Source organism: Canis lupus, chromosome 27 (genome assembly GCF_003254725.2).
Source record: "Canis lupus dingo isolate Sandy chromosome 27, ASM325472v2, whole genome shotgun sequence".
In the NCBI taxonomy this organism is placed as follows: domain Eukaryota; kingdom Metazoa; phylum Chordata; class Mammalia; order Carnivora; family Canidae; genus Canis; species Canis lupus.
Genome location: NC_064269.1, coordinates 21,660,604 through 21,688,498, shown reverse-complemented (window position 1 = coordinate 21,688,498; position 27,895 = coordinate 21,660,604). Strand labels below are relative to the sequence as shown.

The 27,895-nt window shown below is 37.2% G+C and overlaps 1 protein-coding gene and 1 pseudogene across 1 annotated transcript in view; one reads left to right on the top strand and one right to left on the bottom strand.

Moving 5' to 3' along the window:
* Positions 1–24,498, top strand: part of LOC125753873 (translation initiation factor IF-2-like) — a 66,121-nt gene extending 41,623 nt beyond the window's left edge. The window contains exons 3-4 of the mRNA XM_049102890.1: positions 488–525; positions 24,380–24,498. Of these exons, the coding sequence (XP_048958847.1) occupies positions 488–509 (22 nt within the window). The 3' untranslated portion in view covers positions 510–525; positions 24,380–24,498. The remainder of the gene's footprint in view (positions 1–487; positions 526–24,379) is intronic.
* On the bottom strand, positions 10,315–11,082 carry LOC112665470 (60S ribosomal protein L10a-like; annotated as a pseudogene).
* Positions 24,499–27,895: the final 3,397 nt, after the last annotated feature.

The window sequence follows — 27,895 nt, the reverse complement described above, 5'->3', positions numbered from 1 at the left end:
GTGTAACCATAGAGCCTTGTGGTAATTACTAAACTATGTGGAGGGAAATGGATTCCTAAAACCACAAGTCTATATCCTCACTGGTTCAAGACTCTGTTGCATTGCTTGTGGCATTAGCAAAAATACATGGATTGAAAGCAGAAGTCTGATTCTAATAGAGCAATTCTGTTATATCTGTGTAAGAGCTGAAAAATTCTAGTTAAGCCCTGCTATTTGTACTATAGTCTAAAGAAGAAAAGTAAGGAACAAATGTATTATGTAGTCCCACTTACTATAGTTCTCTCCATAATTGTGTCATCACTGAAATTTTAGATTTAGCTTTCATCACTGGTAAAGCTATTCTGTAAATTTTTCTTTTCATTACATTATTTTCTATTTAGGAGGGTTTAAGTAAAAGTTACACCAAGAGGAATTGTGGGTTCAGATTTAATGTTTAGAGATTGTACACACTTGGGTTTGAATGTTTCAATTTTTTTGTTTCTTTTAGAACAAACACTGAACACTGCTAGTTTTCTCCTCATACAGGTAGGAGATGTGGGAGTTGCCTAGAGTTTGTTGCTAACAGAGTTAATTTTTTGCTGTTTCTTCTCAAATGTTTAGTATACTAAAAATTATCAGCCTTTGATTCTTGACTTCAAGTGCAAAGAGACTCCCTTAGCATACTACCTTGCTTTCCTTTTTTAAATGAAGTTTTGTCTGTTTTAAATAAATGAACAGTTCCTGGGTGTGGTATAGCCATACATAAAACTGTTTTGCTCTTGCTAGTTACTGAACTAACCCGTTTTAGTCATTGAAAGAGAGGGTATGTGAGTTCCCTAAAGTTTTTTGAAATGAAGCATCTAATTTTAGGCATGTTAACTTTGATGCAACAAAACTAGCTTTGAATTCTCAGTATTGCTACACTGTGAAAGTACCTTAATTTTATTATTTTTTTTTTATGAAGCAACTTTAAGTGTTTAATGTCTTACAATCAGAATATTTCTACTAAATTTCTCCACAATGATGCAGTTTTTCCTGAGCCATTATTCTTTTAGGGAATGATAGAGAATAATTCACATTTTACTTATTACAAGGCATCTTTTTTTTATGTTTGTAAATTTGAGGCTATGTGGGAACTTTCAAGCTCCATTTTATGTAAAAAAAATTACATAAAACAAAATAAGATTTTACATATTATTTATTTACTTCTATTCACAATAGGACTGCATTCTTCTCCCATCCCCGTTTTCTGGTGCCTTCCTGTAAGAGGCATTTAATAGAGGGGAAAAAATGATAAACAGGACTAAGCTCTATAATCTTTTTTCCAAACTGCCTTGTAAGTAATTTCCCATAGTTTCTGTAATGAAGCTTATGATGGTTGTATCTTGTGCTTCAGGTAGTGGGAAGTAGTTTCAAAATACTCTCAACATTTTATATTTTAAGCTGTGTGTGTGTGTATGTTCGTGTTTTCAGGTTAGGTTTTCTGCCCCATGTAGATTTGTGGGATTTATTTCTTATATGTTTATGCTTAGTTTTAATGGTTTAGATGGGAGCATTTCTAAATAAAACTTACAAAGAAATATTTGTTATTATAGGTAATTCATGCACACAGATTTTAGGAGACTCGAAATGATCTCTTGGCAAAAAAACTTAGTAGAAGAGGGGACAGTTTCTGTAATTTAAGTTGTCATAGTAACCTGCATCAAACCCATACTTGGAATCCAGGCCTGAAGAATTTCAGTGACAATAAACATTCCAGTTGCATTCATCTTTTTTTTTTTCCCCTCTGAGAAAGGAGTCATCGTGATCTAATTATTTCATTTCTGTTTTTAGCAGATGAGTAGCAGCTTGTATTTTTTAGCACTTTGAAATTTCCCTGGTAGAGTAAAAATGAAAAGTTAGCTGTTTATATTTGAAACTGGCATTTTCTGATAATGTATCTCAAATTAACTATTTCAGATGAAAAGATAGGTTCAGTCTAATGGTTACTTAATAAAATATGAAAAAAAGGAATTTGATAAGGATTTGAACACATTGCCATACACATTTGTTAACATGCAAGTTTTTATACTATGAGTATTGGAATCTGATTTACATGGAACTCTGATTTGGGAATGTTAGGATTTTCCTAATATCAAATTGTTAATATATTTATTTTATGGCATCTTTTACTTAAATGAATGTATTTAAGTAAAAAGGATGAGGTATCATTTAAATTAGAGTAAGTTTACTTTGAGAAATTTATATCGGCATTATTTTTAGATTATGCTCTCTTTCACAAAGGACAGTAGAATGTTGTTTCTAATAACAAAACTTTTAGGGTTTGCTTCACTCTTGCTTTCTGCAAGATACTGATTACTAATCAAGGTAATTTGGAGTTAAAAACATTTCTACTTAAACAAGAAATATTAAGAGAAATAAGGAGATAAAGGTATGTGTCCATTCATTTTAGGAAACTTGGAAAACAAATTGGAAGAGTTTGTGTCTAGTCTAACAATATACATAAAAGACAAAATTAGCAGTTATTGGATATAACTTCTGTAGATACAAATGGTAATACTTTTGTAGACACTTTTCTACATATGTATGAGACTCTTAATCAAATGGATAATTTTTTTAGAAAATATAAATCAACAAAATTTGAAGGAAAATATAATCACCTATTATCTCACTGTTTAAAGATCTTTACTATAAATATTTTATGGGAAGTGTCCACAAATTAGGAATCAAGCTGTCGATAACCAAAATACTAATAATGGTGAAACCCTAGAATTTTATCTCCTATTAGAATTAGCATCATACTTGCTGTCATCACTACTTATCTAAATTAACTATGAAATATCCAGCCACTGTATTAAGAACAGAAAAAGAGAGAGAACTATTGGCAAGAACAAAATTATTTGCAGATAATAAAAATGCCCAGAATACTTAAACTAATGTAGTAAAATTCCACTGTAATGTAAATATCATGGTTTACATAGTAGTAATAGTTCAAAAATTAAAAAACAAAGAGTCCATTCCTAGTAGCAATAAAAATTTATGCTGAGGATTAAACTCTGTAAGAAATGTGAATGGCCCATGGGCAGGAAACTCTTAAACTCCATTCTGAAGATGCAGAGACCCAGTGATTCTAGATAGCAAGGCAGTTTATTAATTATTTCCCATGTCTTCATATTTGTATATTTAATGTAATTCTAATCAAAATCTCAGAATTTTTCATAGGTCAGTGATTCTAAATTTCATTTTTATAGAATAAATAAGAGCCAAGAGATGTTTACATAAAGAATAATGGAGAACTTATAATGATACATATTAACTAAAAATAGTATGATGTCAGGGCGCCTGTATGGCTCAGTGGGTTGAGCGTCTGCCTTCAAAGGTCATGATCCTGGAGTCCTGAGATCCAGCCCCGCATCAGGCTCCCTGCTCAGTGGGGAGTCTGCTTCTGTCTCTCCTCCCTGCTCCTGCTCTCTCAAATAAATAAAATCTTAAAAAAAAAAAAAAAGTATAATATTGATAAAATACTTGGAACAGAATAGAAAGTCAAGAATATTGTGTTGGTAAGAATGTCATTACAAATAATGAATAGAAAAATACAATAATAAATATATTAGAAGATAATGTATAATAATCTTGGACTTGGGGAAGGATGGATTAAAATATAAAAGCAAAGGTTGAAAAGAGAAAAATTCATATATATAATTTAAAAAAATTTCACAAATGTCAGGTCACAAATAGGCAACAATCACTTGAGGAAAAATATTTATTATCTCTCCCTGTGATAGATACATAGAGAAAAATAGTTAATACCATATATAGTTAGTTCAAATCAGTAATAATCATTATTTAATTTAAAAATTAGATGATTGTTCTCAGTAAATTGTTTAAAAAAGAATGCAAACAGATATAGACCTAAAGATTTGTTCAGGCTTAGCGCTTAATAAAGGAATGTCATATTTGGTATATCATATCACTAAGGATTCAAAAATGTGCATGAGACATATATAAGTGACCTTTGTGTAAAATGTAACATAGATAATTGTAATTAATAATGTTGGCTGTGAGAGAAGATAGATCAGAATGCTCATATATTGCAACTACAGGGTAGACCGTGTAGCAGCCAGTAATGGAATCTACCTAACTACCTATCTGCTTATTTATAGATAATTTTTTTTTTTTACTATTTAATGAAATGGAAAAATGATAGTAACCTAAAAAGTAACAATGTCAGGATAGATATAAACTATAACCTTGTATTTTTAAGTGTATTTACATAGAAAATAAATAAATGAGGCAATATGCAAAGTGTTAATGATGGTTATATCCAAGTCATAGAGCAAAATAATAAGAATTATTATTATAGATCCTCTAAAACAAATACATTTATAATCAGAAATTTGAAAATAGATTTAGTTTTCTAAAAATCTAAGGTTGATCAAAAGTCTAGGATTTCATTATATATCTTCTTTAAAAAAATTATGGTCAAGACATTTATTGAGATAGGTTATATACAGAATTAAATAACGAGAGAATCATCAGAGTCTCTGGTTAGGGCTGAACAGACTTGTGACTAGCATTCGTATTAGACTGTGGTATATACCTGTGCATCTGGTAATTATGCCTCCTGGGAGTGTGGGGCCCAAGATCCCTGAGAAAAAGAGCAGTGTGTTGCTGTTTAAATCTTAGCCCTTTCCCCCGTGCCTATGTATCAAGTGCCACAGCAATTTAAATGTTCAAATATTGATTGCCAATGATGTTGAATCAAACTTACTGAAGTTTTTATGGATTAAGTGGGAGAATTAAGACAGTTATTTTAATTCTGTAGCCATTTGATTATTTCCCCTTCTCTCCCCGTCCCCATTGACTCTACTGTTTTGTTCACAACAAAATGTAAGACTTAGCAAGGTCATGGGGACTTTTTTTTAAGTTCCTGGGCAAGGAACTTAATAGTTCTTAGGAAGTATACCTAGCGTGAGATGCTGTACCTCTGAAGCCTTAAGTATTAACTTTGTTTAATTTTTTTGTGCTGTACTTCCTGAATACAGCTTTTAACAGTGGACTTGTTTTTTCCAATAATTACGGATTTGCAGGTACCACCTCTCCTTCGTGACTAAGAAAAAACTTTGGCCTTTGGTGCCTAAGGCCCTGAAAAGGTCCTGGCATAGCATTGAACCTGTCTCATCACAAGTCACATATCCATGAGGTGAGCGTGGTGGCCAGTTTCCAGCAACAGGAAGCATGTCGTTAAAGAGTTTCACTTAATGACAGATGAACCACCTTGAAGTTTAAATAAAATTTGATTTAACATTGTCATAATAGTTTTCAGATTTTTTAGATTTGTTTAATTTTCTCCTGAGACCATGCTTGATTCTAAAAGTAGCTTTTCTGACATATCTGATAACTTCTGTTTTTCTGAAATTCTAGAAAAGAGCTTTTTAGCAAAGCATCAGTCCTTATATATTTAAAACAAATGCTCAGGTAGCCCGAGTGGCTCTGCGGTTTAGCCCCGCCTTCAGCCCAGGGTGTGATCCTGGAGGCCTGGGATCGAGTCCCACGTCAGGCTCCTGGCATGGGACCTGCTTCTCCCTCTGCCTGTGTCTCTGCCTCTCTCTCTCTCTCTCTCTCTCTCTCTCTGTGTGTGTCTCTCATGAACAAATAAATAAAATCTTTTAAAAAAATTGCTCATTTAAGAAAAAAGTAATACAATTAAGTTTAAAATGTACACGAAGGTATAAAGTGAAAAACAAGATTACCTTCTTCCTCTTTGTATTTCCTGTACTTAAAGGTAACCGTTTTTAACAGTTTCTTGGATATCGTTGCAGAAAATGTGTACCTACAACATATATTTATACTTTTTTAAACTTACAACAATAGTTGTGTGTGTATGTGTATTACACAAGATTCTTTACAGGTTCACTCCTTTAATCACCAGGATAATCTTAAAGCAGATACGATTATCAAACCGCATGCTGAATTGGTGGGAATTCAGTGAATATTTATTCCATTTGGCTGAATTTGTATATAAAAATAATGATAGTATGTAATTACTTAATATGCATGAGACTATGATTGAGTCTACTCCTGATTGCACCAATGACTATCATTTTCTGTGACCTGGTTTCTGTCCCTATAAATTGAATTGTGCCTATATCTCCTATCCACCTGAATGTGGTAGGGAGAATACAAAAAAAAAAAAAAAAAGAAAAAGGAAAACAGGGCTGGGCAGCCTGGGTAGCTCAGCAGTTTAGAGCCGCCTTCAGCCCAGGGTATGATCCTGGAGACCCGGGATTGAGTCCCACGTCAGATTCCCTGCATGGAGCCTGCTTTTCCCTCTGCCTCTCTCTCTCTCTCTCTCTCTCTCTCTCTGTCTCTGTGTCTCTCATGAATAAATAAATAAAATCTTTGAAAAAAAAAAGACAGGGCCAAAATACAAAATCAATTTTTGTTCTTGTATGCTACTAAGATAATACTGAAGTAGTAATGATACTATAACATTCCTTCTGATTTTACAAAGCCAATTTCTTTTATCTAAAGTGGACCTCATGGAAGTCATAAAAGTAGAATAGGATGGAGTCCATATTTTCTGCCCTTAGGGAATATATAGCCTCACCAAGTAAGAAGGTTCATACCAGATAGGAAACACAGTTTTTATTGCCAGGTGATACTATGTTATAGCAACTCTTGAACTTGCACACTCTCTCTTTCCTCTTTCACTCTTCCTTTCTCCCACATTTCAACCAGAGTATATTCAACTCCTTAGAAATTTAGGGAAACTAGTCTTAAACCTCCAGTTTCAAAGCTTATGAAAGTCTCTTCATGACCTTGCTAAGTCTAGAATCTTTTTGCCTCCAGCAAGCATCCCCTCATCGGTCTTTGACTTGCCTCTCTGGATAGTCTTCATTTTGCCTAGGATTAAACTTTTCTCTCAATGGTTTCTGTGAAAACACAACACACACACACACACACACACACACACACACACACACCATTAAGTAGAAACAACCAAAGACCTGGAACTTAGAGGAAAGAGACTCATATTGCAGGAAGGGCAACTTTGATAAGTCTTTCTAGACTCTGGCTTCATCCTTATCCCTTCCTTCCATGATGTCTCCAGAAGCTGTCAAAAACTGCCATGTATCATCTGGACTCATCAATCAGGGTACAAGTCAGTTTATCCTGTTATTAATTGTGTGAACTTGACTGCTTAGTCTCTAAACTCCAGTTTTCTTACTCAGATGTTAGGTAAGATTAAATTATACACCTGACTCTTAATGTGCTGTGGTTAAAGGTGCTGACCTCCATGCAGTTGAAAATCCACATGTAACTTCTGACTCCCCAAAAACTTTACTAATAGCCTATTGTTGACTGGAAGCCTTATCAATAACAAACAGTTAACAAATATTTTATATGTTATATGTATTATATACTGTGTTCATACAATAAGTAACCTAGAGAAAAGAAAATGTTAAAATCATGAGGAAGAGAAAATACATTTACTGTACTGTATTTATTGAAATAAATACACATGAAAAGTAGACCCACACAGTTCAAACTTCAGGGAGTCAACTGTACATGTAATGGTCTTAGCATGTACGAAGTTCAATATATGCTAATTATTCAATATATGCTAATCATTTTTATTAAAAGAGTGGTGCTTTCCCGAATGCTTCAATTTTGTTACAGACTTGGGCTAGATATACTTTTATATTAGCTGACCTTCATTCTTCCATACTGTGGAAACTATGTAATTGTTCAAAGTAAATACTTTGGAGAGTGAAACATCTTATGCTGGGATAACAATGTGAACAGTTGCTATTCTAGGCAAACAGGATGAGTGGTCACTCAGGGTTATACCCATAGTGCCTTATTTGTGGTTCATGCTTAGGGAACACAGGTCATTAAGTGAGACAGTGAGGATATAGGACAAGTGAGGACACATTCATCTTTTTGAGTTTTAGTTCCTTACTCATTAAATTGAAGTTAACATTAACTAGCTCAAAGGGTGGCTGTAAAGGTTAAATGAAATTGTGATCTCGTAAAACATATTATATATGTGAAAATTAGACACCTGTTAATTCCCCTCTCCGTCTCTGCAAATTTCCTTAGCTGTCCTGATGGATAAGTTTTGTGTATAGCTGTGTTATGGACTTACTTCTCACACCTCCTTAATGTATCTTTATAGTGCATTTGGTTGGACATTGTAGGTGGTAGTCATAACGAACTACACAGGTGTTTGTCAGTTCCTCTCACAGGAGAGTTGGTCTGTATTGCTTCAATTAAGCACTTTTTTAACATCGAAAGGCATGAATTGTAGTGTTCAGGAACCACAACTGCTTTTCCTATAAATTCTCCTCTGGTATGTTTTTCTTCCTTTGTGTTTTCCTATTCTTTTGGATGATGCATAGTCTAAATAGGAAGATTTGTTCTTAAATATTTCAAATATGAATGTTTATGCATTTAATAGACTGTGTGTGTGGGCAGCCCAGGTGGCTCAGCAGTTTAGCACTGTCTTCAGCCCAGGGCCTGTTCCTGGAGACCCAAGATGGAGTCCCACGTCAGGCTCCCTGCATGGAGCCTGCTTCTCCCTCTGCCTGTGTCTCTGCCTCTCTGTCTCTCTGTGTATCTCATGAATAAATAAATAAATAATTAAAAAAAAAAAAAGACTGTGTGAATCAAAGGCCTTTGTTTTGTACATCAGCTACAGAGATGCATTTCTTTCTTAGGAAAAACTATCTAGCTGTAACCTTGAAAATTAATAGAATAATTGGTAATATACATACCAAATTTAATTTTCTTATGATTTATAAATAAATTTTTTATTTTTATTTTTTTTAAAGATTTTACTTATTTATTCATGAGAGACAGAGACAGGGGGGGGGGGGGCAGGCAGAGGCAGAGGCTCCCATGCAGGGAGCCCGACCTGGGACTCAACCCCGGGTCTCCAGGATCAGGCCCCAGGCCAAAGGCAGCACCAAACTGCTGAGCCACCGGGGCTGCCCTAAATAAATTTTTTAAAACACAAAACTGGAGGAAGTAATAGACCTCAAGTTTTGAGTCTTTTGCAAAATGACCACAGCATTTTCACCATTATCTTCCATAGTTCTCTCATTAGCAAATCTGTGTTCAGACCTGGTATTGCCCAGTCTTCAGGCTTACAGAGAGTCTATGGGGGACAGACAGGTAGTAAATGATTTTAGTCCTGTCATAAATTATGCAGTAGTGGAATGAAGGTGTGATGGGAGCATGGGGAAGATTGTGCAGAGGTTAAGAAGGATACCATTTAAGTGCTTAAAGGTGAATAGGTATTTAGGGAGTAGGGAGAAAGTCTTTGAAAATGGACTGGGAAATAGCATATGCAAAGCCTAGAAAGGCACATAAGAAGCATGATTTGTTTGGATCTTAACAAGTACAAGTAGGTGTGAATATGAGTGTGGATGGGAAGGAGAGGACTAATTTAAAAAACAGAATTCTTATTCTAATTGATATAAGCAACTTTTTCTGGGGCTCTGGATTTTATTGTATTGAAAGGATCAAAATTATAAGCAGATAAAGTTCTAGTTGGAGAAGTAGAAGTGTTAATGACTTGGAGCAACCTAAACTTCAGATACCTCTGTAAGGAGAAAAATTACTCACATTCTTTATTCTTGATAGTTTCTCTGTAATCTCAAGAAATTAAATATTTAACATATTCTCATTCTTCAAAAGGATATTGCTACTTTAAGATATTCCCACTTAAAAAATTAGATATATATAGATAACATTAAAAGCTATATATACTGTTTCCAGCCAGGTTGATTTAACATTCCATTCATTTTGTTAACATTTTCTCCTGCGAGCTGTTGGATGGCCACCAAACAATTTTACTGTGCAAATTCTTTGCAAATTTTACCTTGTCAAAATGAATTGTGTGAGGGATGAAATAATTAAAAATTGCTTTTTTTTGTACAGCAAATAATGCTTTCAGAAAAAACATGCTGATATTAACTGCCATTTCTATTCCATTTTGCTTCCAAGAATTGTTTGAATGTATACTCCATTTTTTATTATACGAGAAGTAGAAATATAAATAATGATTTTTACTGTTAACAAAATAGTAATTTCATATAGTAATATTTATATCCTCAGGTGAAAACTAAAATAGTGTCATATGAGTGACTTAGTTCTAGTACCATCTTGCCTGCTTCATTTTGTTTTCTCCCTGTACTACACCATAGCATATGTGTGTGTGTGTGTGTGTGTGTGTGTATATATATATATATATATTTATTTATAGTTTTTATTTTTTACTTGGAAATTACTTTGAACACTCAGATTTGAGCTAGAAGAAACCAAGACTCAGTTAGAAACTGATTTGCTCCTTTGATTGATTGATTGATTGATTGTAGCACTAGGATTTATTAAACTGTGTCTTAGTAAAGGTGCTGGGACAGTCTGCCAATTTTTCTTGAGCAATGACACTAGGAAATTGACAGCTAAGGGGATGTTGTACATGAGCTCATCATCTGTCATCTTCACGTGGCCAACAGCCACTGCCAGACATAGCACCTTCTTCATCTGGCATTTGATGGTGTATTTCACTTCATCCACTTTGGCCACCATGTTCTCATTGTAGGTCAGCAAGGAAGGGAACTTGCCAGCCTTATTCAGGCCTGGACCCAGGATTCATGGGATCTGCTTGATCAGAGATTCCGAAGCCAAAAAAGCATCATACTTCTTGGCCAACTTCCTGACTAGTTTTTTATTCTTGTTGAGTTTCTTCAGCACCTCAACGTCCACGTGGGGAATATCCACTGCCTTGGCCTCATCACAGTGCTGCTGGTCCCCCAAAACACACTTGGAGAACTTGGGGCGGGGGATGGACTTAAGCCTGATGGTACCCAAGAAGTGTTTGTCCTTCTGAGGGTCCTAGTTCTTTAGGCTGATCTGTAGCTCCACTGTCTCCAGAAACTTCCAGTGCTTGTGCTGGTTCTTGTGGAGGACCTTCTGCACCGCCTCGTACAGGGTGTCGTGGGAGACTTTGCTGCTCATGGTAGCCAGAAAAAGAGATTTGATTTGCTCCATTAAGACAGACATCTTCTCTAGGGGAGAAACTCTTCCACTCATCTTTGTGGTCCCAATGCCTAGCCAGTAGATAAAGATCTGTCAAATAGATGGATACATCTCCTACAACCCATAGCTTTTAATTCCTAATCAGTCTGTGTTCTTTGCTGTACACATACAGTTCCCCTGTCTTTTTCTACTGCAAAATGGATTTACATAGCAGCCGCCCTAGGTTTCAAATTATGTGTAATAATTTGATATGCATAGTTGTTGGCTATCATAATCCCATCCCCATCTCACAAGAAAGCCAGGCTCACCAACATGTTAGGACAAGGGGACTATCTGGCCAAGAACCAGTGGATATACCAGAATATTCCTAAGTTTAATTTCCACACTCAAAATGGATGGCACTTTGTGCTTTTCAGTATGTTGTTCATGCTTCTTTTGATTAAACTACAGAATCAAGAGATTCTGTTGCATTAGAGACTATATTTCTAATAGTGTTTCTAAGAAAGAGTAGTTCCACCATCAGGAGTGTTTAGGAAATTTGTGAGAGCATTGTTGGTTATCACAGTGATTGAAAGAATGCTACTGGCATTCAGTGAATGGGTAACAGATATGCCAGGCATCCAGCAGTGCACAGGACAATTCCACACAGTAATATTAAAATGGCACACTGTTTCCCTATTGAAAAACCACAACTGAACATAACTCTTTACATATATACACAACGCATTTTTGCATTGTCTTAATATATAATGAATTTTCCAGGAATGTAACTATTATGGAAATTAGGGAAAATCATATTTAATTCAGTATTTGAAAGAGTGGTTCCCCAGCTTAATAACCATGTCATAGACAGCAGTCCCCCTTGTAGTATTTGAGTCAATATACCTGCATCAATATACCTGCATTTACATACCTGCTTATATAACGGTTGCATTTATGGCATAGGCATACCTCAGAGAGATGGCAGATTTGGTTCCAGACCATTGCAGTAAAGCAAACATCACAATAAAGCAAGTCAAATGAATTTTCTGGTTTCCCAGCGCATGTAAAAGTTATATTTACACCATAGTCTATTAAGTGTGTTATAGCGTTATGTCTAAACAAACAACGTACATACTATAACTTAAAATGCTTTCTTGTTAAAAAATACTAACCTTCATCACAGCTTTCAGTGAGTGGTAATTCTTTTTTTTTTTTAATTTATTTTTTATTGGTGTTCAATTTACTAACATACAGAATAACCCCCAGTGCCCGTCACCCATTCACTGCCACCCCCCACCCTCCTCCCCTTCTACCACCCCTAGTTCGTTTCCCAGAGTTAGGAGTCTTTACGTTCTGTCTCCCTTTCTGATATTTCCCACACATTTCTTCTCCCTTCTCTTATATTCCCTTTCACTATTATTTATATTCCCCAATGAATGAGAACATATAATGTTTGTCCTTCTCCGACTGGCTTACTTCACTCAGCATAATACCCTCCAGTTCCATCCACGTTGAAGCAAATGGTGGGTATTTGTCATTTCTAATAGCTGAGTAATATTCCATTGTATACATAAACCACATCTTCTTTATCCATTCATCTTTCGTTGGACACCGAGGCTCCTTCCACAGTTTGGCTATCGTGGCCATTGCTGCTATAAACATCGGGGTGCAGGTGTCCCGGCGTTTCATTGCATTTGTATCTTTGGGTTAAGTCCCCAACAGTGCAATTGCTGGGTCGTAGGGCAGGTCTATTTTTAACTGTTTGAGGAACCTCCACACAGTTTTCCAGAGTGGCTGCACCAGTTCACATTCCCACCAACAGTGTAAGAGGGTTCCCTTTTCTCCGCATCCTCTCCAACATTTGTTGTTTCCTGCCTTGTTAATTTTCCCCATTCTCACTGGTGTGAGGTGGGATCTCATTGTGGTTTTGATTTGTATTTCCCTGATGGCAAGTGATGCAGAGCATTTTCTCATGTGCATGTTGGCCATGTCTATGTCTTCCTCTGTGAGATTTCTGTTCATGTCTTTTGCCCATTTCATGATTGGATTGTTTGTTTCTTTGGTGTTGAGTTTGATAAGTTCTTTATAGATCTTGGAAACTAGCCCTTTATCTGATATGTCATTTGCAAATATCTTCTCCCATTCTGTAGGTTGTCTTTGAGTTTTGTTGACTGTATCCTTTGCTGTGCAAAAGCTTCTTATCTTGATGAAGTCCCAATAGTTCATTTTTGCTTTTGTTTCTTTTGCCTTCGTGGATGTATCTTGCAAGAAGTTACTGTGGCCGAGTTCAAAAAGGGTGTTGCCTGTGTTCTTCTCTAGGATTTTGATGGAATCTTGTCTCACATTTAGATCTTTCATCCATTTTGAGTTTATCTTTGTGTATGGTGAAAGAGAGTGGTCTAGTTTCATTCTTCTGCATGTGGATGTCCAATTTTCCCAGCACCATTTATTGAAGAGACTGTCTTTCTTCCAATGGATAGTCTTTCCTCCTTTATCGAATATTAGTTGCCCATAAAGTTCAGGGTCCACTTCTGGATTCTCTATTCTGTTCCACTGATCTATGTGTCTGTTTTTGTGCCAGTACCACACTGTCTTGATGACCACAGCTTTGTAGTACAACCTGAAATCTGGCATTGTGATGCCCCCAGATATGGTTTTCTTTTTTAAAATTCCCCTGGCTATTCGGGGTCTTTTCTGATTCCACACAAATCTTAAAATAATTTGTTCTAACTCTCTGAAGAAAGTCCATGGTATTTTGATAGGGATTGCATTAAACGTGTATATTGCCCTGGGTAACATTGACATTTTCACAATATTAATTCTGCCAATCCATGAGCATGGAATATTTTTCCATCTCTTTGTGTCTTCCTCAATTTCTTTCAGAAGTGTTCTATAGTTTTGAGGGTATAGATCCTTTACATCTTTGGTTAGGTTTATTCCTAGGTATCTTATGCTTTTGGGTGCAATTGTAAATGGGATTGACTCCTTAATTTCTTTTTCTTCAGTCTCATTGTTAGTGTATAGAAATGCCACTGACTTCTGGGCATTGATTTTTGTATCCTGCCACGCTACCGAATTGCTGTATGAGTTCTAGCAATCTTGGGGTGGAGACTTTTGGGTTTTCTATGTAGAGTATCATGTCATCAGCGAAGAGGGAGAGTTTGACTTCTTCTTTGCCAATTCGAATGCCTTTAATGTCTTTTTGTTGTCTGATTGCTGAGGCTAGGACTTCCAGTACTATGTTGAACAGCAGTGGTGAGAGTGGACATCCCTGTCTTGTTCCTGATCTTAGGGGAAAGGCTCCCAGTGCTTCCCCATTGAGAATGATATTTGCTGTGGGCTTTTCATAGATGGCTTTTAAGATGTCGAGGAATGTTCCCTCTATCCCTACACTCTGAAGAGTTTTGATCAGGAATGGATGCTGTATTTTGTCAAATGCTTTCTCTGCATCCAATGAGAGGATCATATGGTTCTTGGTTTTTCTCTTGCTGATATGATGAATCACATTGATTGTTTTACGGGTGTTGAACCAGCCTTGTGTCCCAGGGATAAATCCTACTTGGTCATGGTGAATAATTTTTTTAATGTACTGTTGGATCCTATTGGCCAGTATCTTGTTGAGAATTTTTGCATCCATGTTATTCAGGGATTTTGGTCTGTAATTCTCCTTTTTGGTGGGGTCTTTGTCTGGTTTTGGAATTAAGGTGATGCTGGCCTCATAGAACGAATTTGGAAGTACTCCATCTCTTTCTATCTTTCCAAACAGCTTTAGGAGAATAGGTATGGTTTCTTCTTTAAACGTTTGATAAAATTCCCCTGGGAAGCCATCTGGCCCTGGACTCTTGTGTCTTCGGAGGTTTTTGATGACTGCTTCAATTTCCTCCCTGGTTATTGGCCTGTTCAGGTTTTCTATTTCTTCCTGTTCCAGTTTTGGTAGTTTGTGGCTTTCCAGGAATGCGTCCATTTCTTCTAGATTGCCTAATTTATTGGCGTATAGCTGTTCATAATATGTTTTTAAAATCGTTTGTATTTCCTTGGTGTTGGTAGTGATCTCTCCTTTCTCATTCATGATTTTATTAATTTGAGTCTTCTCTCTCTTCTTTTTAATAAGGCTGGCTAATGGTTTATCTATCTTATTAATTCTTTCAAAGAACCAACTCCTGGTTTTGTTGATCTGTTCCACAGTTCTTCTGGTCTCGATTTCGTTGAGTTCTGCTCGAATCTTTATTAACTCCCTTCTTCTCTTGGGTGTAGGATCTATTTGCTGTTTTTTCTCTAGCTCCTTTATGTGTAAGGTTAGCTTTTGTATTTGAGTTCTTTCCTTTTTGAATGGATGCTTGTATTGCGATGTATTTCCCCCTTAGGACTGCTTTTGCTGCATCCCAAAGATTTTGAACGGTTGTATCTTCATTCTCATTAGTTTCCATGAATCTTTTTAATTCTTCCTTAATTTCCTGGTTGACCCTTTTATCTTTTAGCAGGATGGTCCTTAACCTCCACGTGTTTGAGGTCCTTCCAAACTTCTTGTTGTGATTTAGTTCTAATTTCAAGGCATTATGGTCTGAGAATATGCAGGGGACAATCCCAATCTTTTGGTATCGGTTCAGACCCGATTTGTGACCCAATATGTGGTCTATTCTGGAGAAAGTTCCATGTGCGTTTGAGAAGAATGTGTATTCAGTTGAGTTTGGATGTAAAGTTCTGTAGATATCTGTGAAATCCATCTGGTCCAGTGTATCATTTAAAGCTCTCGTTTCTTTGGAGATGTTGTGCTTAGAAGACCTATCGAGTATAGAAAGAGCTAGATTGAAGTCACCAAGTATAAGTGTATTATTATCTAAGTATTTTTTCACTTTGGTTAATGATTGATATATTTGGCAGCTCCCACATTCGGGGCATATATATTGAGGATTGTTAAGTCCTCTTGTTGAATAGATCCTTTAAGTATGATATAGTGTCCCTCTTCATCTCTCACTACAGTCTTTGGGGTAAATTTTAGTTTATCTGATATAAGGATGGCTACCCCTGCTTTCTTTTGAGGACCATTCGAATGGTAAATGGTTCTCCAACCTTTTATTTTCAGGCTGTAGGTGTCCTTCTGTCTAAAATGAGTCTCTTGTAGACAGCAAATAGATGGGTCCTGCTTTTTTATCCAGTCTGAAACCCTGCGCCTTTTGATGGGGTCGTTAAGCCCGTTCACATTCAGAGTTACTATTGAGAGATATGAGTTTAGTGTCATCATGATATCTATTCAGTCCTTGTTTTTGTGGACTGTTCCACTGAACTTCTTCTTAAAGGGGAATTTTAAGAGTCCCCCTTAAAATTTCTTGCAGAGCTGGTTTGGAGGTCACATATTCTTTTAGTTGCTGCCTGTCTTGGAAGCTCTTTATCTCTCCTTCCATTTTGAATGAGAGCCTTGCTGGATAAAGTATTCTTGGTTGCATGTTCTTCTCATTTAGGACCCTGAATATATCCTGCCAGGTCTCTGTGGAGAGGTCTGCTGTTACCCTAATACTCCTCCCCATAAAAGTCAGGGATTTCTTGTCTCTTGCTGCTTTAAGGATCTTCTCTTTATCTTTGGAATTTGCAAGCTTCACTATTAAATGTCGAGGTGTTGAACGGTTTTTATTGATTTTAGGGGGGGATCTCTCTATTTCCTGGATCTGAATGCCTGTTTCCCTTCCCAGATTAGGAAAGTTTTCAGCTAGAATTTGTTCAAATACATATTCTGGCCCTCTGTCCCTTTCGGCGCCCTCGGGAACCCCAATTAAACGTAGGTTTTTCTTTCTCAGGCTGTCGTTTATTTCCCTTAATCTATCCTCATGGTCTTTAATTGTTTGTCTCTTTTTTCCTCAGTTTCCCTCTTTGCTATCAACTTGTCTTCTATGTCACTCACTCGTTCTTCCACCTTGTTAACCCTCGTCGTTAGGACTTCTAGTTTGGATTGCATCTCATTCAATTGATTTTTAATTTCCGCCTGATTAGCTCTAAATTCTGCAGTCATGAAGTCTCTTGAGTCCTTTATGCTTTTTTCTAGAGCCACCAGTAGCTGTATAATAGTGCTTCTGAATTGGCTTTCTGACATTGAATTGTAATCCAGATTTTGTAACTCTGTGGGAGAGAGGACTGTTTCTGATTCTTTCTTTTGAGGTGAGGTTTTCCTTCTAGTCATTTTGCTCAGTGCAGAGTGGCCAAAAGCAAGTTGTATTGGGAAAAAGAGAAAAAGAGAGGAGAGAAAGAAGGAAAGAAAAGAGAAAGAGAAAAAAAAGGGAAGAAAAAAAACGGAAAAAAAGAAAAAGAGAAAGAAAAAGAAAGGAGAAAAAAAGGGGGGGTGGGGGAAGGAAACAAATCAAAAAGCAAAACAAAACAAAACAAAACAAAAGAACCACGGGGGAGTATCTTCTGATTCTGTGTACTTTAAGTCCCTTGGCTTCTCCTGGAAGTTGTCAGTCTAGCTGGTCTTCTGGGGGAGGGGCCTGTTGTGCTGATTTTCAGGTGTTAGCAGTTGGGGGAGCTGCTGTGCCCCTGCCTGGTGCAGGGCTCGGTGGGGGTTGTTTACCCCGTGAGGCCGCAGGAGGAACAGCCCCAGTGGCGGGGCAGCTCTGGAAACCTGGATTCAGCTCCGGCAGGAACTCCGTCTGCAGGGCCTGGAGGCTCCGGGGCGGGGTCGCTGATCTGCTTAGCTCCGGGCAGGAGCGTCCTCGCTGTCCTGGGCCCTCCGGGCCTCTGCCTGTCCCAGGGGAGGCCGGATCCTGGGCTGTGTCCCGGCGCCCTGTGCTCCGGAGCCTGCGCTGGTGGATTCGCGCTCCCGGGCCGCGCAACCCCCTCCGCGTAGCTGCCGCCCGAGCCCCTCCGAGCTGCTCCTGGAACCACGCAGCCCCCTCTCACGGAGCCTCTTCCTCTGTCCAAGCCCCTCCGAGCTGCTCCCGGGGCTGCGCAGCCCCCTCCGCGGAGCCGCCGCCCGAGCCCCTCCAGCTGCTCCGGGTCCCGCCGGGTCCCGCCGTGCGCGCTGCAGCCCTTAGGGGGCTCCGCGCACTCTCCTGGGCGCGCAGTTGCTCTGTTACTGTCTCAGGGAACCCGAGGGCATCCTCGCCCTCCTGGGTCCTGCTCCAACTCCCCACGAGCCCCTTTCCGCCCGGGAAGGTCGGTGCAGCTCCTGTGTCTCCGGGACGGGGCTCTCTTGTCCTGGGGACACTCGCCCCGGCCTCAGCCCGGCTCCTCGCGGGGCCCCTCCCCCTTGGAGGCCTTTGTTTCTTTACTTCTTTTTCCCCCGTCTTCCTACCTTGATAGAAGCGCGAACTCTTCTCACTGTTGCATTCCAGGTGTTCTCTCTTTAATTCTCAGGCCGAATTCATAGATTTTCAGGATGATTGGAAGGTTTTCTAGGTAATTTGGTGGAGACAGGTGATTTGGAGACCCTACTCTTCCGCCATCTTGCTCCTCCCCTCCTCGAGTGGTAATTCTTGATCACAAATCACCATAACAAATACAATAATAATGAAAAAGTTTTAAATATGAGAATTTCTAAAATATGAGATACAAAATGAGCAAATGAAGTTGAAAAAAATAGTGCGAAAAAATTTATTTGTTGCAGGATTGCCACACACTTTCAATTTGTAAAAAAAAAAAAAAAGAAGAAGAAGAAGAAGAAATAGAAGAAGAAGAAAGAAACAAACAAAGGACCTGCAAAGTGCAGTAAAGCAAAAGCACAATAAAATGAGGTGTGCCTGGAAAGGCATAAGCATCTAGCTGCTTTAGTCTGTCTTTCATTTACATATAAGTTCTTGTCTCTCTGTTATAAAATATTTTTCTTTTCTTTCTTTCTTCCTTGTTGAGAATAGCCTGTTTGGGGCTAGAGGAAACACAAGGGTAGAAACAGAAAGACTCATTAGAAGGCTCTTGCGGTTATTCAGGTTAGCAATTATGGTAGGGAAGATAGAGATAGAGCTAACAGGATTTTCTGACAGATTAGATATGGGTTATGAGAGAAAAAAGTCAAGGATAACTGTAGGCATTTGGGCCTGCGCAACTGAAAGGATGCATTCTAGTTGCTTTGAACTGCAATGAAAGCGTATGAGTGCAACAGTTTATGGAGGTAGGAGTTCCTTTTAGACATGTTGAGTTTGAGATATCTACTGGACATAGGAATGGCAATGTTGACTAGGCATATGAATATGAGGCTGAAGTTCAGAGAGGGATCTGAGCTTGAAATACATGGGAATTGTCAAGTATATGGTATTTCAAGAAATGTTCGAGTTGAATGAAATCACCAAGGGAATGAATATAAATAAAAAAAGGGTAAAGGACCTATGATTGAGATTTGGGATTCTCAAAGATTAAAAAAAGCATAGAAAAGAGATTGAGAAAGAATATCAGGGAGGTTGGAGGAAAAGCAAGAGAGAGTGCAGGTGTTCTGGAAGCCAAATGAAGAAATTATATCTGGAGGGGTGAGTGAAAAATTGACTCTTAGATTTAGCAATGAGCTAAACATGATGGATGAGCTTGGTTTGGGTGGAGCAATGGGGGTAAGAGCCTGACAGGAATGAATTCAATAGAGAATGGAAGGTGAGAATATGAAAAGGCAGTTAAGTTATCCTCCCATGGAAGATAGCTGGTAGGGGAAGTAGGATCAAAAGGAAGGTGTTTTTGTTTTAAGATAGGTAATATAGCTACTTATTTATTCTCTGATGCACTATAAAAATCAAAGGAGATAGTGATGATGCTGGAGCTAATATAAGGGGACTGGCATCCTGGTTAGCCATGGTGTACCTATGACTGCACCATTGGTTTTCCAAGCATCTAGTATGCCATAGCTCTGGAATAGCTAATTGATGCATAATACAAATACAAAATAGATTTTGAGGCCCTGGGATCTGAAAGTGTTGTCACTCACCAGAGTTTCTTCCTTTTTTGTTTAGGAAAGTTGATCAGGCACCAGCCAAGGATTTGGGCTTTATTTAGCCAGACGCTAAATTAGAAATTAGTGGGAAATCAGAAGGGAAGGCAGAAGCAATTCATGTTCTGTAGGCAACTGCCTGAGAACAGCTAAAGTTTGTCCTTCTTGTCCACTTGGAACCATCTTAACCATTTTGACTTGTAGGCAGAATGGCACGGGGCCTTTAGAATAAGGAAAGTGAGGTACTTATGAGGGCACAAAATATAAAGAGGCACTCTCTTTAAGAGTCATGCAAATACAATGTCGGCACTTGAGAATGATGCCTCCTTGCATTTTGTACCCTAGGCACCTTGCTTGCTATACACCCCTTAGTTCCCCCAGTCCTGAGAATGGGCACTGCAGTTTAAGGAACAATAGAAATTATCTTTCCCTAATTACTTCTTCTCATATTACCAGTTGGAGGTTAAGGTTAATGTGCTTTGGTCAGTCTCTTATTCCTCTCCTCCCTACATATCTGGTTCTTCAACAACTAACAAATGAAGAAGACTTGGTAAAGAAGAAAAGAAATGCTTCTGGGCTGCAAAATCCTATTGTTGGTGATGAGACAGAGTGGGGAATGACTGGTTGGAGCCTTTGGCCCAGGAACATGAAATTTTGGATACCTAAGAGACTGGAGAGAGGGAAATGGGGGACATAAGGGAGACTGGTTGGGATCAATTCTATGAAGACTAGAATAGAAACTGTCCCTCTCTAGCTTAGTACATTTGTCATTTTTAAGAGTTTTTAAGTGCCCCGGTACCATTTTATCTTTCTATCTTTGGAACCCAAGGGTGATAAGAGGTTATCACTTATCTTGTTAGTGCTAAGAATTGAGTTTCTGGTTCTGCCCAAGTGCAGATCTGAGAAAGATCTTCCAAGGTCATCTGAGGAATTATCCATCTTCATACCTCAGAAACCAAAGGAGGCCTTACAGCACATCTGCAGAACCCAGAGAATTCTCAAGGCTTTGTGTCCTGGAGAATATTGTCAGTTGGTCTTGTGCTTGTCCCCTCTGAGGGAGCCATAGTGATAAAGGTATAATAATCATGGACCATCTTGATCATTCTATCTGAGTTGATCTGAGTTGACAGATTTTCATATGAAGAACATTTAGGACCAAATAAGTAAAATGGTGCCAATGTGCTTGTATGAAAACTGAGTCAGTTGAAGGAATAGTGGAGAGAAATATACAAAGATGGCTGTGAGGAGCTTCTATCAAGAGGAAAATTCTAGAGAGGCAGGCAGCTGACACATTTTGAAGAGAAAGGATGGAGGTGGTTAGAGATATGGTCCGTGATTTTCTTATAATTGAGACATTGCTGATTATGAGACTGAGGAAAAACCCACTGAACTTACAAGTGAGAAAGTTTTCTTTGTTTTAAAGTGGCTCGTGGTAAAAACTGGAATGGCAAAAGTCCCTGACTAATTATGAATGAAATAAAAGGTAACTGATTAATGATCCTATTTTTTAGTTCTAGAGGTAATTCACTGCAAAAGTTATACCCTTATATGTTTCAGCCACATATGAATGAATCTGAGAGCAGTACTAGGAGACAAAAGAAATTTTTATTTCAGTTTCTTCTGCAATGAAGCCTGATGTTGCTTTAGTTTGTGTTAGTTCCATATCTAAGAGTTGAAAGTCATCTGCCCATGGAAAGCAGTCCTCACTGAAAATAGTAGACATTTGACTTTATTCAGTGTTGCATAGTGAGGAGGTCCTTTGAGAATTTCCCCAGAACTTATTTTCCAAAAAATTAATCAAATACTTCCCAGGAGAGCTTTCTTCTTTTTTTCATAAGCAATATTATTTTTGTTAGTAATAGTTAACCTTTCTAGGCCCTTGCTTCTTCTCAACCTCTGGTCGCACAAAGGATGTAATTAAGAAATGGAGACTGACCCATGAACTTCATTTTAAATCTAGTGTCTTTAAATCTTTTGTTTTCATATATGTGGCAAATAGTAGACTTTTTTTAAATGCTTTTTTGAAAGCACTAAGTATAATGTATATTCTGCTTAATTATTTCTTTTATTAGATGGTAGAGTTTATTAGTTCATGGTTTGAGCTCTGGTTGTAAACTGCCTGGATTCAGATCCTGGCCTTATTCCTGAGGTATGTGATCTTTGTAACTTCTCTGTGCGTTGGTTTCCTCTTAAATAAAAAGTAGAGATAATAATAGTGCCTACCTTTTAAGATTATTATGAGAACTAAATAAATTGATACACTTAAAGCACTTAGAACAGTTTCTGGCATATGATAGGTACTTAATAAATATTACACGTGACTTTAACAAAAGCTGCCAGGCATTTAATATTTAAAAAGTGAGAAAACCAAATCTCTGCTGCTTCTTCAAATAGCACTGTAACTGGCAATGAATACTTGAGTGTTGGTTGTGTGAATTGTAGATCAGCCTTTTTATAGTGGATGTAAATAGCTTCCTGTGTTTCTGAAGATGGAGGAATAGAAGTCATCTTCCCGTCTGGCCTCATATCAGTATATCACTCTTGACATACTCTTGACACTGTTTATATATTATTTATATTTCTGCTAATCATATAAGTGAGCTGGGTTTTTAAACATTGGTGGGGACTATGAGTATCCAGATTTGTTTTTCTGTGGGTATTCTGTGTCCATGATGTTTCTTTCCTTCCAGGTGAATTTTAGGAGTGTGTGATTTGTTCCATCTTTGTGTCTGTCCCTCTCCCCAAATTTATAGAATCAAAATAAAGGAAAGCGTATCTCCCCCCCCCCCCCCCAAAATGATGAGATTTCCATATAGGCAGCATCATGTTATTCACAGGGTTCTTTGTTGATATAGGCTCATAGACAGGGAGATGGCTAGTTCTCACTAAAGAGGACAGAATTCTCTTCATGTGGTGTGCCCACAGGACCTCCCTCCCAGTTTCTCTCTCATTGCCAGTAATACAAGTCCATTGTATAAACTCATGGGAAAATGTAGCTTCTCGACTGATAGCCACCTGATGGTATAGCATTTTGGTGTTCATAAAGCACTTTTAAATAAGTGAATTTAGTCTGCTCACAGCAGGCTAATGATAAAATATTTTTTATCAGTATTCTACAGCTGAAAAAAATGAGCCTGCATGAGTTTAAAGGAGTTCAGGGTTATATGGTAAAAATATGCAGTGAACCCACGTCTGCTGACTCCTTAAATCCTGTGTCCTTCCCATTTTATTCCTTTCTCATCAGAATCACTTGGGCTCAATAAAATCATGTAACGGGACCTGAAATAGTATCTGAGGCTGTTCATTAGAAATCATAATCGCAAAATTAGAATTTCAAATACCGTAAGATTTGACACTGAAAAGGTTACTTTTTATAATAAAAGGCCCTACTTTCTTTTTAGATATGTTGTTCATTCTTCCTGATTTTATAACATCAACATTTTCTGACAAACTTTAAATTTTTAAAGATTTTTTTTCATTATATGTGTACTTTGTCATTAAAGTAGATTTCACATTGATAGAAATATTTTTTCTTTCAGTGTGGCTAGTGTTGAATAATAGTAGGCCTAGATTAAGACTCTCTGAAATTCTTAGAGTATAATTACTAGTTCTTATCCTGTACTTGGTAGGTAGGTGAGTGGACCCAGGAAGAATAAAATAGGTCTATTTTTGTAACCATTATTTTTCTAAACCTCATTCTGAGTAAGTGGCACATTTCTGTATTGCAGGGACAAATCTCAGACCTGTAGCATTGGTTTGAAGAATATGAGTGTGGACCTTTGTTACTTCATGCAGTTGTGTTCATGTGCCCCTCCTGAGTTGCCAGTGCCACAGATGCAACCACAGCTGGCTGGTGCCATATGTACAGTGACTTACTGAGTGAAAGCTCACTCACTATAGCAGATTTTAACAGGGAACCGCCTATTTCAAGATCACATTCAGTGATCAGTCACTAATGAATTCTGAAAGATGCAAATTCCTGTAGTAATACTAATAGCTATTTTTTAAAAGTAATTACTGCATGCCAGGTTGTATTTAAGTCTTCATGTTCATTTTAATTTAACTCTGACAAATTTTAAGGATGATTATTCCTACTATAGAGCCAAGAAAACTAGTAATTTGTCTAAAGTCATACAGCCAATAAGTGGTAGGGTCAGGATTTGAATTCAGAGCTGCCTGACCACTAAAATGTGTTCTTAACCAGCAACTTCCACATGAAGGATGATGAAATAAGTCATGTGTGTATACCTGTACCCATGACAGACATAATGAATTGCTCATGGTATGTGTTCATGCTCAGCTGATAATCCTTTTTAGCATTACATTCTTGACATTTGTAGTCAAACAGACTTTTAATAGGCAAGGTAAAAGTGTCTTTATTAACTTTCTCTGAAATTTCAGTGGTGTGTTGAAATTGGACCAATTTGCTTTTGAGAAATAATAAATAAGGTAAACTATTGCTTTGTTTTATAGGAAGAACAAAGATGCAATATTTTTCTATGGAAGTCTTCATTGGTGTGAACAGTTGAATTGAATTCAGGATAAATTCCACTTTAGCATAAAAAAGTCCTCTCCGTGTCAGAAAATTTTAAGGCAAGTTGATTTTCCTGATTTATAATATTTATTTGAAAATGTTCTCAAATGGATAAATGAGATAAAAAACCAATTTTGACAGTGCTAATAGAGTTCATTATAATGAAATTAGATTTTTATACAATCAGCAGAAAATGAATTTAAAATCCATTAGATTTTAATCGTAGATCAAAATACTAATCCTTTAACAATCAAATTTAATACTCTGTGTTATGTCTGTAGTTGCAGAAATAAAAAGTTGTTAGGATTACAGCTTTATTTACTTACTTAACTTGCTACTTATTTATTTATTTATTTGTTTATTTATGATTCTTTTTCCTTTCAGACCTTACTACTACTTCAACTGATGGTAGTATTTTTTTAAAATATCACGTATGATCAAACAGACCTTCCAGTGTGTCTCTTGACCCTTTGATACAAGGGATTCCCCCTCCTCACTGCAGTATTATTGAAGAGCATCGTAACACAGGTTTCAGGGCAGCATGTTTAAGCCAGAGGACCAATAATACCCACTATAATAAATTATCATTCCTGTCTGCCACTTAGTGTTCAGATTTCTAGAAAACAGGCTCTTCGTTATTCTCCTCTGAAACCTGACACAAAACTGAAAAATAGAAAATAACTGAATATCAAAATATATTTCCATAGATAGGCTACCTCACCAGTAGAGACTGAGATATAATTTAATCCAAATTAACATGTGAGGCCCTGGAAAATTCTTTATCTTCTGTATGTATCTTTAAAGTTAAGTAATATTATACTTTAAGTTACTTATTTCCATTTGTAAAGAAATGAAAATTTTCTTATTTTCATAGTGATGTTGTTAGGCGAAGAAAATATATAATAGTGAAAGGCAGACAGTGTATTATTGTAAGAAATGCTGACTTGAATGTGCTTTTTTGAAAAAACAAATGAAATGAAGAGAAATTACTCAGTAGTGTTTCTTTAGTAACTCAACTTTTTCTCAATAACACCATTTCTGGTTTTTCTTTATTGATAAGATCCTAGCTATTCATACTTTAAAAACAGAAGACAGTACTTCTCCATAACACTGTGACCACAGACCCCACTAACTCTGACTAATGGTTATTTTGAAGTGCTGGTGGCCAGTTGAAGTTTATCATTTGTTACCAAATTACTATTATCTTTATTTTCATCCTGTATTTTGCCTGTCAAGTAGTCATATTCTCCAAAATTGGAGAGTCAGAACCTTCAAATAAAGAATTCATTTAACTAGAGGCAAGAAGGGCCTATTTTCCTTTGAAACACTTGGGAAATTCATTCATTTTTGTTTGTTTTAAACTTTAAAATCTGGAAGTTATTTAGGGTTGCCTAAGGGGTTTTTTATTTGTTTGCTTGATTGTTTGGTTGATTGGAGTTTTTGTTTTTGGATTATCTAATGACTCTCCCTGGTTCTAAAGTCTAATTGGTGCCTTTTTGTTACTTCTTTATAGTGTTTCTTTAGATTAAGAATTAGCTTTTCTGTAACGTAAGATTTTAAGATCTCCAAATAATCTTGAACCGTAGCTCACATGGCCTGGATTATTTTTTTAAGATTTTACGTATTTATTTATTCATAAGAGACACAGAGAGAAGGAGAGGCAGAGAGAAAAGGAGGCTCCATGTAGGGAGCGCAATTTGGGACGGATCCCGGGACTCCAGGATCACACCCTGGGCTGAAGACAGGGGCTCAGCTGCTGAGCCACCCAGGCTTCCCATGGCCTGGATTTTTGTTGTAATATTACCTAATGTAATTGCTGTCTGTTCTAGAAAACCACATTTTTCTAATCTGGGAAGAAGAAGGGTTTTTTTACATATATTTTATTGAGGCATAATTGATATATAATATTATTAGTTTCAGGGTACAGCATAATGTTTCTGTATCTGTATGTATTGTGAAAGGATTACCACAGTAAGTTTGGTTAACATCTGTTCCTGTAACATAGTTAAAAAAATTTGTTTTCTTGTGATGAACTTTTAAGATCTACTGCCTTAGCCGCTGTCAAATATGCAATGCAATATTAGTAACTGTCGGCATGATGTTGTACACTACATCCCATAACTTAATTATATTATACCCAGAAGTTTATACCTTTTGACCTCTTTTGCCCATTTCATCCACTCACACCCTACCTCCTACCTCTGGCAGCTACCTGTCTTTTCTGTGTATCTGTGAGCTTGGTTTTTTCCTTGCTGTTGTTTTAAATTCCATATATGAGTGAAATCATACAGTATTTGTCTTTCTTTAATGTATTTCACTTAACATAATGCCCTCAAGGTCCATCCATGTTGCTGCAAATAGCAAGATTTCATTCTTTTTTATGGCTGAACTGTATTCTATTACACATATGTCACATAGGGGGGGTGTGTGTGTGTGTGTGTCACATTTTCTTTATCCATTCATCCATTGATGGAGAGCAGTTAGGTTGTTTCCATATCTGGCCTATCATAAGTAATAACTGCAGTGACACGTAAGTGCATGTATCTTTTTTAGTTAGTGTTTTTGTTTTCTTTGGATAAATATCCAGAAATGGTATTATTGAATCATACGGTAATTACAATTTTAATTTTTTGAGGAACACTTACACTGTTTCCCGTAGTGGCTGCATGAATTTATATTCCTAGCAGCAGTGCACAGGGGTTCCCTTTTCTCCAGATCCTTGCTAACAATTGTTATTTCTTGTCTTTTTAGCCATTCTAACATGTATGAGGTGATAGATAGCTCATTGATTTGTAATACTCTGATGATTGGTGATACTGAGTGTCTTTTCATGTCGGCTATCTGTATGTCTTCTTTTGGCCATCTGTATGTCTTTGGAAGAAGATCTGTGCTATTGAGTTATGCATTTTTAAATATATTTTAGATATTAACCCCTTAACAGATATACGATTGACAGATATTATCTCATATTCAGTAGGTTGCCTTTTCATTTTGCTGATAGTTTGGTTTGCAGAAACTGTTTAGTTTGAGCTAGTCTACTTGTTTGTTTTTGCTGTTTTTGCCTTTATTTTTAGAGTCAGATCTAAAAAAATCATCTGTAGAACCAATGTCAAGGAGCTAATAGCCTATGTTTTCTTGTAGGAGTTTTATGGTTTTAAGTCTTCCAAACAAGCTCCTAATCTATTTTAAGTTATTTTTTGGTGTATGGTGTAGGATATTCTTTTGCATGTGGCTGTCTAGTTTTCCCAACACCATTTATTGAAGGGACTATCCTTTCTCCATTATACAGTCTTGACTCCTTTGTCATAAAATAATTGATGATATATGCACAGGTTTATTTCTGGGCTTTCCATTCTTTTCCATTGATCATCTGTTTTTATGCCAGTACTATATTGTTCTGATTACTGAAGCTTTGTAATATAGTTTGAAATCAGGGAGCCTAATGTCTCCAGCTT